Below are 13,708 nucleotides of genomic sequence, written 5' to 3'. Positions count from 1 at the left end.
ATAGGATAATATTTTTTGAATGGGAAAATGGGGCCCAAGGATGCTAAGCATTTTGCAAGGGATGTTAATTGTACCTCTGTTGGTAGTTTAGCAATATCTGTGATAAGAGACGAAACAATGCAAACAGTATGAAAGTTACAGAGCTAACTCTATCTTACTCTGTATCTAAAATACAACTATAAAGCTTGAAGTTCAGCCTTTATAATAGGACTACCGGCTTACGAAAGGAATTTTACAGAGCTTAAATTTTCCTTATTACTTATGATCTCCACTCTTAAATTTTTTTTTCTAATATCTCTTGATTATAACCTTTTCTCATTCTCCATATTAGTTCCATGGGACATAATCAGACTAAAGATCTTATATATTTTTCCGAGTTATTTAAAAGCAATTGTGACTACATCAGTTGTAGAAAATATGCCAAATAACTTGTCTTTAAATTCTTCCCAAATTTCCCAGACTGACTCCCTTATTCTTTACATAGTAAAATATTAATAACTTTATATGTATATATTACATAAAATCAATTAGAAATATAATATTATACATTCATTTTTTCATAGGAATAAAGCATTGGTACTCAAGTATTTGTTAATTGACTGAGTGGTTTCTTTTTTAAACTGTTAGAGAGATAGCTAAACGTGTGATCATAAATACAAACACCAAGAGGACCCGCTCATCAAGGACGTCCTGGAGAAGGAAGGGATTCTCATAGCTCAGAACATTTCTCATTTTTTCCCAGATAAATGGTCACAGAAAATACTAGCTTATAAATTTTAAGGCAATTCAATGACTTATAATTTCTTTGTATCATCCAAAGCACCAATGATCCATCCCTCAGTGAATATTTACATGCAATACTTACAGGCTTTAAAATTACGTTCACAGTATAGTGGAACTTCTCACCTGGAAAATACACATCAACCTGCCCATTGAAGCTAATACGTACTCATATTTAGTGTTAGAAGCTATGCTGGCTTTTACCATTCGTCTCTCCCATGGCTGCCCCCAACCACTCAAGCAAAGGAACAAGTACTGATCACTCATCTTATGCAGTCTAACATGAACTGTTGGTCAGAATATATTTTTATTGAGCGGTTGATAAACACAATATAATCCTCATGCTCAATGCCACCAGGTATTTCAAAGTGTAACAGTTTGGACTCTGCTGTTTTGGGGGAATTGGGAGCAATCTATCAAAGGACATTACTTAAGGGATTTAAAAATCTTTCAAAAACAAGAAAAAGAATAAAATAATTTCAAAAATCGTATGCATTTCTGTTAGAATTGCTATAAGAGAAATGGTATTATTCTAAAAGTTTTAGAAAATAAGAATAAACTAGCAAAGTCGAAAATTTGTTATGTTCCCTTGAAGTTGCCTGATGGGATCTGATAGCATAAATGAGATGGGAATTTATTTTTGTTCTGTGCTGATAAGATTACTACTAAATGTTAGCATTAGCGCATTTTATGAAGTTCCATGCCTCCTTACGAGTCCTTGTCATATGTGATATTTTTGTTTACTAAAATGTATTTTATGTTTTTATTAATAGGATGGGTTTAATGTAGACGATGCGTTATTGCATTAGGAATAACAATTTTACTTAAATATGGCTTTGGTATACTCCTCTGCAAATAATCTTTGAATTCCTAAGAGTCTTTTATTTTCCCAGTAGCACAGTTGGAGAGTTTTTAATATTAAATTGAATCATAACAACACATGCTGGTTAGAGTCTAACTTAATATATTCAACTTAATGTTAATTTCCCAATTTCAAATCAGGAATCTGACTATTCCAAGATGATTATTTATCTCAAGAGTAATTTTTCTTGAAACTAGTGAAGTCCACAGCTAGAGCTTTTTGCATTGACACAAAACTAACACGATGGAAGAAAAGAATTCAGCAAAAGACTTAGAATCTTTACATAACTACAAAATAATATTGTTGAGGCGAGAAAGGCCTATCAGGAAGTTTTGATAATATAGGGCAGAAAGCAAAAATGGCATAGTGAACACACAGGTGACTGATGTGTGTAGTTTGTTAATATAATAAATATGTTTGATGACTATAATAAAGGGGTAGGCTTGGGTTTCAAATCCTTTAGAGAAAAGTTATCCATAAATATCGATGATAAGGGGCAAGAAAACCTTAATAAGCAAAAAAAAATTTGTTTTAAAGTAAGGAATGAAAATCTAACTGCCACATTTCTTGCTTCCCAATGTAAACTTCCACTTCAAAATCCATGTCTTGTAAATACCCTGAAAAGGGAAATTTATGGATAATCATGAAACAAAGTATGTAACGATGATAGAAAGAGAAATAGAACAGACAGTTTCAAACTCCATAGAAGCTGAGAAAAAACAGAAGGGGGTGATAAACATTACAGGGGAATAAATTTAGGCATTCTGTAGTACTATAAAACTTGTCTTCCTCTTGGAACGGCAAACACCCTGTAAAAACAAGTCAGTGCTACAGTTTACAGTACTAAGAAATTAGATGGCATCAAGTATCTGGATTTTACTGGTTTCAAAGCCTACAAACTACAGTGATCTGATAAAAGTCAATTATGACAAAAGTTAATATTCATTCTAAGGTTCCATAGGTTCTCATATCTGTATTGCAGCTTGCACATATGCACCTACAGCACTTTAAATGCGTAACAAGGGGAGATTGCATATATCTCTTATACAAACCAATTTAGAAAATCAAAACAAAAGGGAAAAGCATTAAAAATAAGACATGGCTGCTATAAATGCTGTTTTAAAATATATCTGGTTAGCTGAATACAGCAGTGCTGTTTTACTTTTACACCCCTTGTTTTCAAGATCTTGTCCTGCATTTACAATTCATATATTTAACGTTTACTGATAAACTTGAGAAATGTTAGGTAATTTTTCCTAAAGATAGAATGAGGTTGCGGGTAATGACTTTGAATAATAGAGGAAGGCATTCTCGTAGGAGATGGAAAATATTTTCAAGCCAAACACCAAAATAAGATTTCAATGCCTCACAGTGTACTGAAAAAAATATATAATGGTCATTTACTAGTAGGCTGGCTCAGTTCTTCTTTTAGGCTATATAACTTTTATGTGAGGCAGAAAACTGAACTAACATAATGCATTCCTACAAGGCATAGATTCATCAAAACCATTTCCAACATTACTACTTTCAGCATATTTCAAAAATGAGATTCCTTAATAAATTATGTGTATGCAGTCAAAACACAGCATTAAAATTTATTATTAGTCACTTAATGGAAGTTAATGGTGAATTTATAAATGAAGTGCTGGCTTACTTTGATATACTCTAAGAGCAACCAAAAATAGATATTCTTTTCCAGAGTTCTATGTATTTATAAAGTGCAAAATAAGCAATTTTAGCAATTCTCAAATGTAGGTCTTCCAGATGCATTTAATCCTAAGTATACTTGTAGAAACAGAATATTTTTCTGCTAAGTCAGGTATGTCTAACTTATCCATCTTATGTGTAAAAACTATCCTGACTGAAGTATTCCATGCTTTATAAAAAGATTAAAACAACAGTAAAGATATAGAAATAGTGTGAAATATTTTTGTATTTTTAATAATCTTGTGTGGGGAGGGGGTGGCTTTGTCAGTGAAAATATCTAAAGGCTGTCAAACAAAAAGCGACAAAACTAAAATAACTACATTAAATAATCACTCGCTGAAAATGGATGACTCATAGATTTAAAGACAGAATGATATTGGAGACAAATTTAGAAATAATAAATTCTCTGTGTAGATGAAATATTTTTAAAAGTTTATTGAAAAGCAGTTGACACTGAGGAGGTCTGGTGTTAATCCATCAATTTTTTTCTAAAGTCAGGGGCTCCCTCCAAAAGTATTTTACAAAACGAAATTATCACTCCTGACTTGTAATGGTCCATGAATGGTACGGAGTCTAAATTATTTAAAATATAACTTAATAATGCTTTATGATAACAAACAGAAAAATGGACTTAAAATTACAACCTTTTATAAAGCTACAAATAAAGATAATTTGCAAGCAATATAACAGTGTTTTTTTAAACAGACCATAGAGTTTAATACATTCATATGTCAAAATATTTCATAATACTAAGATTAGCTTAGACATTTAAATATGGTAAAAGTTATGACTATAATAAAGTGTTAGAAAAGCTTCAGTGAAGCTTGTAGAGAAGAAAAAGGTTCTAGTCCATATAAAAGCTTAAATTTTCAGAATTTAAAATAAAAGTTATTTTTCAAATAACAATAATTCACTGCTTTCCGAGGAAGATGTTTTCAACTGCCTAATACTAAAAAGATGACACTGAAGCAAAAAAAAATGAACACTTTATTCAACATTTAAAAATTGTGAAGTAACTTGTCAGATAAAATAATATTAACAACATATTCATGTTTTCATTTAAAGCCTTAATTATGTACTAATATTAATTGAACCTTATGTAAAAATTTAGAGGCACCAGGTTTGATCTGTGTGAAATAAAGCAATATCTAGATTAATGTTTTATGCAGCCATTGCTTTTAATGTTCTATTTTAAAGTTACTATAGCATTATATTAAAGCATTAATTTGTAGTAAGCACAGCAACTTCAAACCGTTTTTTGTTAATTGGCAACTCTGACGGAGCACGAAGCATCACTCTTTCTCAGTAGTTTCATTTTAAAGAGATCATCCTCACATATAAAAATAGAATATTGCATTAAAATTTATATAAGACATTTTCAGCTTCTCATATAGGAAGAGCTCTAAGTAGTTTCTGTGGCATATCTCACAGCAAAGAGCTTTGAGTCCATTCTCTGTGTCAGACACTTTTCATAGAGGTAAAAGATACAGCCTATATGGACTTAATGCTTAAAATATACCACAAGTAAGAAATTTTAAGCTTAACAAAAAACACACAAAAAATTACCCCAAATCTTAAGTGATAGATTCTGATATCCTTTACTGCCATCAAATTGAAAAATATTTTGCTATTTCTCTTGGTTCTGATTTCTTATCACTTGCCACAAAAATCTTAATTCTAAAATTCTGGTTGTACATTAACTACTTCATTCATATTTTCCAAACTGAAATAAAGATGATAGTGTGGTAGTGAGTAGAGTCCTATAAATACCATTACTAAAACTTTGCTAACTTTTATACAATAATTGTTCATCTACTTTAGGCAGTCTATGAATTTTAAGCTCTAGTTCAAGGTACGAAGATGCTGCCATTCTAATTGGTCTTAAGTTCATCTCTTAATAATATAAAGTTCTAAATGCATTGGATACATTTTTAACAGATACCTTTCTACATCTTGACATATAAAGATTGATGGACAGATTGACTTCATAGTTTAAGTCAGAAAGTGTGTTAATAGAGGAAGTTTTTGAATGTCAATCCTTCTTTTCCTTTAGGTAATGAATGAAGGCGGAGGACAGTCCTACAAACTGTCAAATTCTTTCATCAGATCCGTGCATTTTATATTCTAAAGAAGAATAAAATTCATTATACCAGCCTCATTATGGAAAATGAACTGTTCAGATTCGAAACTTAGCATATAAGCTGTAAAATGTTTTCTTTTTCTTAAGTATATTAATTGTGCCACAAAGGAGAAAAAAAATCTGAGAGGAATCAAATTTATCACACTCATAGTTTTGATAACTCGTAAGAAATATCTTATGATTTAAATTTGTGTATTCATTACTTAAAGAACTTGTAAAAACAGGTCATCACTATCATTGCTCCAAGCAATGCAAAATAAAACATTAGAACTTTAGGAATCATTGTTCAGAATTAAAAATGGTTTTTTTTGTTTGTTTGTTTTGGTTGTGTGTGTTTTTTTCAAAGAAGTTATTAGGAAGTTAAGTACAATTATCGAAAATAGGTCACTCTTCTATAGACATGAAAAAAATTCTTTAGACCAGGATAATGCCTATAACAAATAATTTATTAGTACAGGTAAACAATTTTTTTAATCATTTTCTATATTCTTATTTAGATGCCCAGTAACTTAGACAGAGAAATACAGACCTGTAAGTTATGTATGGCCTGTTTGATGCTTCAAAGGAATTATGTAATATCCAAAGACCAAAAACAAAACTACGCCATTTTTAATAGGATTGAAATGGTTACGCACTGGTTATGCAAAATACAGACAGGAAATGTGCAGAACCAGGAGGGAAATAGCCACGGAATACTACTTGTTCACTGGTCATATCGCACATTTTGTATAATTGTTAAATGATTAGGTAGTAACAATTTTAGGTACATCTCCCTTTTTTAATTAGTTATTTCATCCATTACCTAAAAGTATGCCTTTCACACAGCAGGCATCAAATGAACATTTTGGATGACTGTTTGTACACATTCAAAGATACTTAATTTGTAAATAACATTAGCTTGATTGTATTTGCCCATCTCACATACAGAATCAGACTATTTCAATGTGCCAGAGACATATGCTATTGAACATCCACACAATATCACTGAGCTACATGCTCCCCACAGAAAACTACCACATCGGTGGCATAATCTGTAATACATAATGCAGTGTTTTTACTCACATATCAATTTCTCATTTCACTTCTACAATTTTCAAGTGTTGATGAATTACTAGTTGCCAAAGAAGTCACGTTATATAAAACAAACCTTCAGTTTAAATAAGGGATAAGCTTGCTGTTAACAACTTAGTCTGAAATATTAACAACCTGTAGGCTGTTAACATAACAACTAGCCATTAATGTGGTAATGACCAATTTAAGAGGAAATTGTACCCTGAGAAATGAATATATTGGCAATCAGGACCAGGTTTTATATCTGAGAGAGTATGAATATCTAAAAATAAGTTAACAAGCATTAAAAGTTTAAGCCTATCAGAAATTTACTAAATGTTATATTACAAAGGGCAACAATATGGACTCATTTGAAAATTTTCTTCAGCAAAACACATACTTGAGATATCAAAGCAATTGAACATCATATTTTATTACCATAAGGAAGAATAAGTCCAAGGTTACTTTCTCGCTTGCTATTATATTGACAACTGCAAAACTGCTTCACTCAAGACACAGGTATTTCATTGACAAATTTATATTTTTAACTTAAAAATTCTAGGTATTTTCAAAATTTTCTTTAAATTTAACTTAATTCTGTCTTTACTACTTATTAGGATGCCTTAACCTTGCCAGACTCTATAAAAAGACTTATTTTGTAATTGTTGTGACATAAATCCACTGGAAACACTACAATTGTAAACAAAAGTAAAAGTCAAAAAGATTCAAAAACCCATGACTTATTGGTTAGTAATGATAAAGCCAAACTAGGAAGCAATGTGAAGTCATTAAAAACAAAATAAATGCTGCATGTAGAAACAAGGCTCTCATTCACAATGAGCAGAGAGGGAATTTTTATTTCAAAAAGAAAAGTTCAAAGACTGCAGTTCTAGGAGAATTCACGCAATAAGTTAATTCTGGTTAGTTGTGCCACCACAATGAAGGAAATCCTGGTATGAAGAGTCACTTCCCATTGTTGGCACCTTGCATGTATTTGGGCAAGAGAACACAGAGAAGGAGTAACAAGTGGTCATAGGCAGGAGGCTGTCAGGTGAGGCAGTCCTACGAAGGGGAAGACTAGAATTTCAAAAACAGTACTGCATTCGCCCTCTTGTAACTATTATTAAGCAAACAGTAATTTTTTTATATATCAAAGATTAAATTGGACTGAGAAATAGCTGGATTCTATAGCAAGAAGCGCTAAATTTCCTAGAAAGTACCTCTCCAAATAGCTAAGACGGTTAAGGAGTTACCACTGACTGATAAATTTTGTGTCGTAAGGGGGGACAATTAAAAATAAATCTCTTAATGTTAGACTAGGAACATGATTAATCATATCAAATATGAAAACCCAAAGGATGCCATATATCACTTCTCTAATTTGATTGAGCCTACTTTATTAATATAAGTAATGTGCAGCCGAATCAAGTCACAAAGTTCCCTGGGAAGCCAAATAATCTTCCTTTAAATAGAAGTCCACGTGTCGAGTACTAAATGCCGGGAAACAAGTTTAGTCAGCTCCATGGCTTCATAAGCAAGAACATCTGTCGGGTCCTGAAACTGTCCAGATGTTTGCAGTGAGGACAGTGGCTGTCATTTCCCCACAAGGATGGCGATGGTTACTTTGCTAATTCCCATACAGCTACTGGCAAGTCTGAGGCTGTTCACACTCAGTGTTATCTTGCTCTGACCACTTGGAACGGCGTGGGGGAAAGAGGTATTCACACTTGGGGAAAGTTTTCAAAATTGGCTAATAAATATACTAATAAATACCAGTTGAGAATCTCTAACAGATTTTCTCTGACAAATCTGAAACAGAAAGACAGCTGCGTATTTCGTGTTCTGCTTGGCCCACCTTGTCGCTTAGGGTCTAATAAAAAAAAAAATGTATATGCTGATTTCTACCGAATACGTCCTTGACATGAACATGACAATACAGGCAGTCGAATGATCTGCCCCTAACTAGGAGCAACCAGGCAAGCCAAATGGAAACCTTTTAGATACTGTGATTTGTTGGCCACTGCTTAAGCAATAATTTGCTTAACAGGCACCTGGCAACATTTTGAAGGCTAACGGGTCAACATCCTTCAGGACTATAGGCTGGCAGTAAGGAAATGAAACAAACCAAAACATACACTTACATAAGTACTTTAAAAGGAATCCAGTCATCACTGGTGTGCAAGGGTAAGTCCTACCTCAGATAGTCTCTGCGACAAAGGATAAGATTAGCTTTAGTGTACAGGGTGGAGCCCACTTCTCCCAAACGGCAGTCGCAGCAGGCACACTTCAGGCAGTCCTCATGCCAGTATTTGTCCAGTGCCTTTAGAAGATACCGGTCCTTGATCTTTCGGTTGCAGCCAGCACAACCTTTCGGCTTGGTGTCTGGCTGGACTGAGAGCATTTGTATACCTAAAAGGAGACAAAAAACGAAAAGAGAGAGCTGGGACGACAAGACAGAGCCATAGGATGTCAGAAGACCTCAAACAAGCTAAATATTTCAGAGTGCCTCCTTTGAGGAGTGTGAGACTCTCTCTTTTTAGGACTGTACTAAAATCAAACTATATTCTGGACAAAGAGCGCCTCAAACTTTGTGAGGTTCTTATCAAATCATTTCTGAAGTCGTACATGTAGAGTGGTGAAAGTAGTGAATTCATGTTGGTCCCAGGAAAAGGACACTGTGTACACGAAGTTAAATAATTGTATAGTGTCGCCATTCTATACACAGGACGGTTCCTTTCGGGATAAAATGTGAGCAAATGGCTACCAATCTTAAAGGAAAGCTATTTAACAAAATAGTCCATGCAGACTATAAAAGTCAAAATTGGGGGGAGGGGTTTATTGATTAAAAATTTCACTTACTAAGTGCCTGATGACAGAAGGAGAGTGTACCCTAATGGGATGACACTATCCTTACTTAGAAGCAAAGATGCTTGTAGTTAAGTACACAGTACAGTCACCCCAAAAGTTCACCAATCCTATATTACTTGTTTGCATCCAAATACTTCCTTCTGTGCCCTTGATATTTCAAAGTATTCATTATGTTAAAATAAAAAAGTATACTTTCAAGCATCATTCAGGGCCTGTGTTAATGGCAGATTACCTAACTATATACTACTATCTACTCTTATATAAAACTGAAGTATAGGATTATGTAATTTATTACCATTCACATGCACTTATTTATAGAAGAAAACAACAGAAGGCAAAGTCTGAATATATATTATATATATATATACACACATATACATATAATTATACATACAGAGGTGAATGTAATATGTACAGTACATATATTATATAATGCAATCCTAGACAGAGGGACATTTCTATATTTTTTAAGATATCTTTCCATCATAAACAAGGGTCTGGCTGGGTTTTACAACTTGACTAAAATTTGAAAGAACATTTGCCTGCGTTTCTTCTTTCCTAATACCCAGCTTTAAAAACAACCCTGGACTAACTATTCAGAGCCTCCTATTTATTAAATAACTCACTTTAAGCACCGTAAAGTATCACAGGCATCCATCAATTCCAAAGCCCCTCATTTTACAAATTAGGATACGGAGGCCTAAGAGAGGTTAAGGTACTGGCTCAAAGCTGAACAAGAGTTAAAGCACTACACTTGGTGGCCTTCCCACAGCCTCGCAATGCCATTGCTCTATCCTGCTTCCTCTCCTAGGCACAAAGTTCTAAACTTGGACCCGGAAGGATACAAAACACCAAATGTGCCTGCACTTGAAACAGCGTCAAGAAAAGAAATGCCAAGCTCTAGTCTTGAACATTTTCTGCGTGCTTCCCTCCTCCAAAAGAGTTAAACCTCCTTCAGTTTCCTCTGATGCCTTGTGAGGAAGACCTCGCCTCTATTACCTTCACTATCTTTTTCCTTTTTAAATCACACCGATGAGAAAGATCAAGGCACAGTATCCACGCAGATGGATAACTTTCCTAGCTACAAATATTACATGCACTGCACATAATACTGTTATGATGTTGAACTTCCATTAGAAAATAACTTCTCTGGTTAGAGGAGTAGAGTAGGCAATGGCACGGAAGAAAGCAGTGTGCCTGTTCTTTCTGCGTGATCTGCGTAGCTGTGGTCTCCGGAGCTGCAAACTAGCAGCTGGCTTTGAACAGAAGAGCAGGTGGTATTCCTATAGCCTGCTTTCTGCTCCTTTTCTTTGAAGGAGCTGAGGGGCTAGTGTGGATTAATCATAACCCTTGATAGCTCTGCTAAATCTCACTCTCTAGAACTTCTAACAAATGAAGTTTCTTTGATCAGAACTAGTTACTGTCTTCTAGCAAGGTTCCACAAGGATTAAATCCCATTAATTATAGTACAGATCTCACCTAGTGCCTCTTACTCATGCACCTAAGGGGAGGGAGAAATTTTGATTTACTAAGTGATACTCTGGATTTCATTATTGAAAACATCTAGAGATATATTATGAGTGGCCATTCTCATTATCCAGTTTCTAAGGCAATGATTTTCTATATCACAAAGCTACATTTATTTTGTAAAAATCCTTCTTAGTTGTAGCTAAGCTATATTTCTGAGTTGTGTTACCACCATCAAGCCTGGAAGGTCAGCTATCTTTTATTCAAAATGCTTTGCAACCAAGACAGGGAATACCAACATTTGGCACACGCAACACTACCCTGCTTGTCTTCACAAAATGTTTTTGTTGTGTTGACATTTTAATTTAGCACTCAGAGGCCAATTAATATTTGAAACTCTTGCATTCTGTTTGGCCTTGGGCGGAAAAGGAGTTTGATATTTTACACTCCATCCCGGAGCCTTCTTTTAGCAAACATCCTCACATTTCTCTTGAAAGGGAAATCTTTTCAATACCATGCAACTTTACCAGCTGTAGGAAAAGAACTATTTTGCAGTCACCACTTTGCCATGAACCTAAAAGGCATCAAGCAGTCAGCAACCTCCCCTCACTATCCAGAGCACAGGTCTGGGGAGCTGAGAAACATGGCACAAGTTGCTCAGAGCACATCAGGACTCATAACTAGTTTAAGATTGGCATGTAAATTGTTCTGAGGGAAATTCTTATTGCCTCTGAGACCCTGCCATTCTGAGTTATTTGACAGTTTAAGGGAAATCATAATTTTAAAAAAAGACATAAATAATAGCCTGTGCAGTGTGGTGTGCAGAAATAAGTAGAACCATTTCATTTAAACTCTGGTGAGCTTTTAATTGCCCGGATTGCATTGTGAGGCGGCCTAACGGTTGATTGCCTCCATTATGTTCCCTTGTTCTGTGCCATTCATCCGAGCAGTCTCAGCTTCAGTAGTTAACACAACAAAGTAACCACAACTCCACAACACACAGGGGTTTAAAAAAATAATCATAATAAAAGATTTGCAGCACTTAGACACAGTCTTTTATATTTTTGGACTAACTACCCATACTGAATGGGAAACATTTTGTCCCCGTCGGAAGATTCACAGGGAACAATTTGGGAGAAGGAATTGTTAGAGGGAATACATAAAGGGGGTTGGCAGAGATGAGGTGCCTCAGGAAGATGCTAAAATGGGAATGCGGGTTCTGCAGCTGGGAGCAGTGACACAGATTAAAAGAATTTGGCCAACACGGCCATTCGATTGCCAAGAGGTACCAAACAAAAGATTTTCTCTCCTCCTGCCCATCTTCATCCTCTCCCAGCCCCCAGTCCCGATTGGAGAACTGGATTGGGCCTAAAAGCTTGTTTCTCTCTGTTCACTGGCCCAGAGCATCCCTACAGGCTGCAGCCCCCTAAGGGACAACAATGCAAATAGATGTCCCCAGATCTCAGGCACTGGAGCTGCTTAACTCTGTTCTGCCCCTTCAACTTCCCCCCCACCCCCATCTTTCCACCACCCCTCCCCTATTTGAGCAATGGAGCTGGGAACCAATTTGATTCCCTTTTTCTCCAATGCAGCTGCAAGGCTCAGAGATACTGACATTTTTCCACTCTTATCAGTTTAATTACAGTTACCATGGCAGCAAAGTGCTAGTGCTTGGCAAAGGCCAACAAGAGATTTGCAAGACTGAGTTCAATTTTGATGCAGCTCACATGCAAAATAAAAAAAAAAAAAATAAGAAACATACATACACTCTAACAAAGAATCCCTTTGCGGAGTTATGCTCCAGCCTTTTGTGGTTGTGTCTTTGCACCCACACAGAGATGGTTTGCAAAGAATGTAGCAGTTATTTGTTGCACCCCGCCAGATTAATTGGTTTAAGCAGGCCGTCTTTCAAAGCAGTTACCACAATAATATTTGGGATCGTTCAGAAAGACACAAAAGCAGCGGAAGAGCCGGGAGGCTTTGGAGCAGCCAAGAGCGCCGAGCGCCGGCAAAGTGCATCCATGGTAGATGGTAACCTTACCAAAACTTTTCTCCTTTTTCTGCATGAGTTGCTTTAGGCGTGCCTGAGTTGCGGAGGCTTCGCATGGAGCACCAAGCCCAAAGATCGGCGCTGAGAGGGTCTCCTTATTTAGCTCGAGGGCGGACCCGGTGCGCTGCCTACACCGCTGGAGGACCGACTATTGTGAAGCCACTTTGGGAGCGGGTCGGAGTGGCGGCAGGGGGTGGGGGAAGGGACGAGGGCGGCCAGACGAGACGCGGCGCACACAGAGAGCCCCCTCGCAGGGTGGCGGTGTGCAAAACGATGGCGAATGACAAAGCCACATGCTTCCCTAACTCTGCCCATAATCCTGAAATCCCAGCGGCCCCTTTGAGCTTCGCGGTAACAAATGGATTTGATTAAACTGTCACATGCAGCGTTAGCATAGCATATCATGTTCAATATGAAAAAGATCATAAATCTGAGTTGTATTTCATAACAGCTATCTGGGAAGTGTCCCCCCTCCCCACCCCCCACCCCGTAAAAATGTGCTGCATCGGTTGGAATCGGGACCTATTAGGACATAGGCACCTGGTTCCACGGAATCTCACTCTTCTGGCCACTTCTCCCCGACCACCCCCCTCCTTCCCAAATAGCCACTTTCCCACCTCGTCGGAGCCGCACTGTGTGGTGGCAGAGCGGGGAGAGGCAGAAGTGTCAACAGGAACCCAAAGGTTGTTCTTTCAACTCTTGGGGGTAGGGGGTGGGGGTTCATGAATTCCAGCAAGTCAGGAGCAGAGGGCTCCCCCGAACCCATCCGGGACCGAATTCCTTG

The 13,708-nt window shown here is 36.4% G+C and overlaps 1 protein-coding gene across 6 annotated transcripts in view; it reads right to left on the bottom strand.

The window, feature by feature from the left end:
* Positions 1–13,708, bottom strand: part of LMO3 (LIM domain only 3) — a 58,531-nt gene that overhangs the window by 40,476 nt on the left and 4,347 nt on the right. For 5 of the 6 annotated variants that reach the window (XM_036301688.1, XM_036301689.1, XM_036301687.1 and 2 more), the window contains one exon: positions 8,735–8,948. In XM_036301688.1, coding sequence (XP_036157581.1) covers positions 8,735–8,940 — 206 coding nt within the window. In that variant the 5' untranslated portion in view covers positions 8,941–8,948. Of the gene's footprint in view, positions 1–8,734; positions 8,949–12,915; positions 13,087–13,708 lie in introns of those variants that run through there. The other variant, XM_036301684.1, reaches the window with a different exon arrangement.

This window comes from Myotis myotis, unplaced genomic scaffold (genome assembly GCF_014108235.1).
Source record: "Myotis myotis isolate mMyoMyo1 unplaced genomic scaffold, mMyoMyo1.p scaffold_m19_p_3, whole genome shotgun sequence".
Taxonomy (NCBI): domain Eukaryota; kingdom Metazoa; phylum Chordata; class Mammalia; order Chiroptera; family Vespertilionidae; genus Myotis; species Myotis myotis.
The sequence above is the reverse complement of the archived record's forward strand: the minus strand, read 5'-3'. Positions and strand labels throughout refer to the sequence as shown.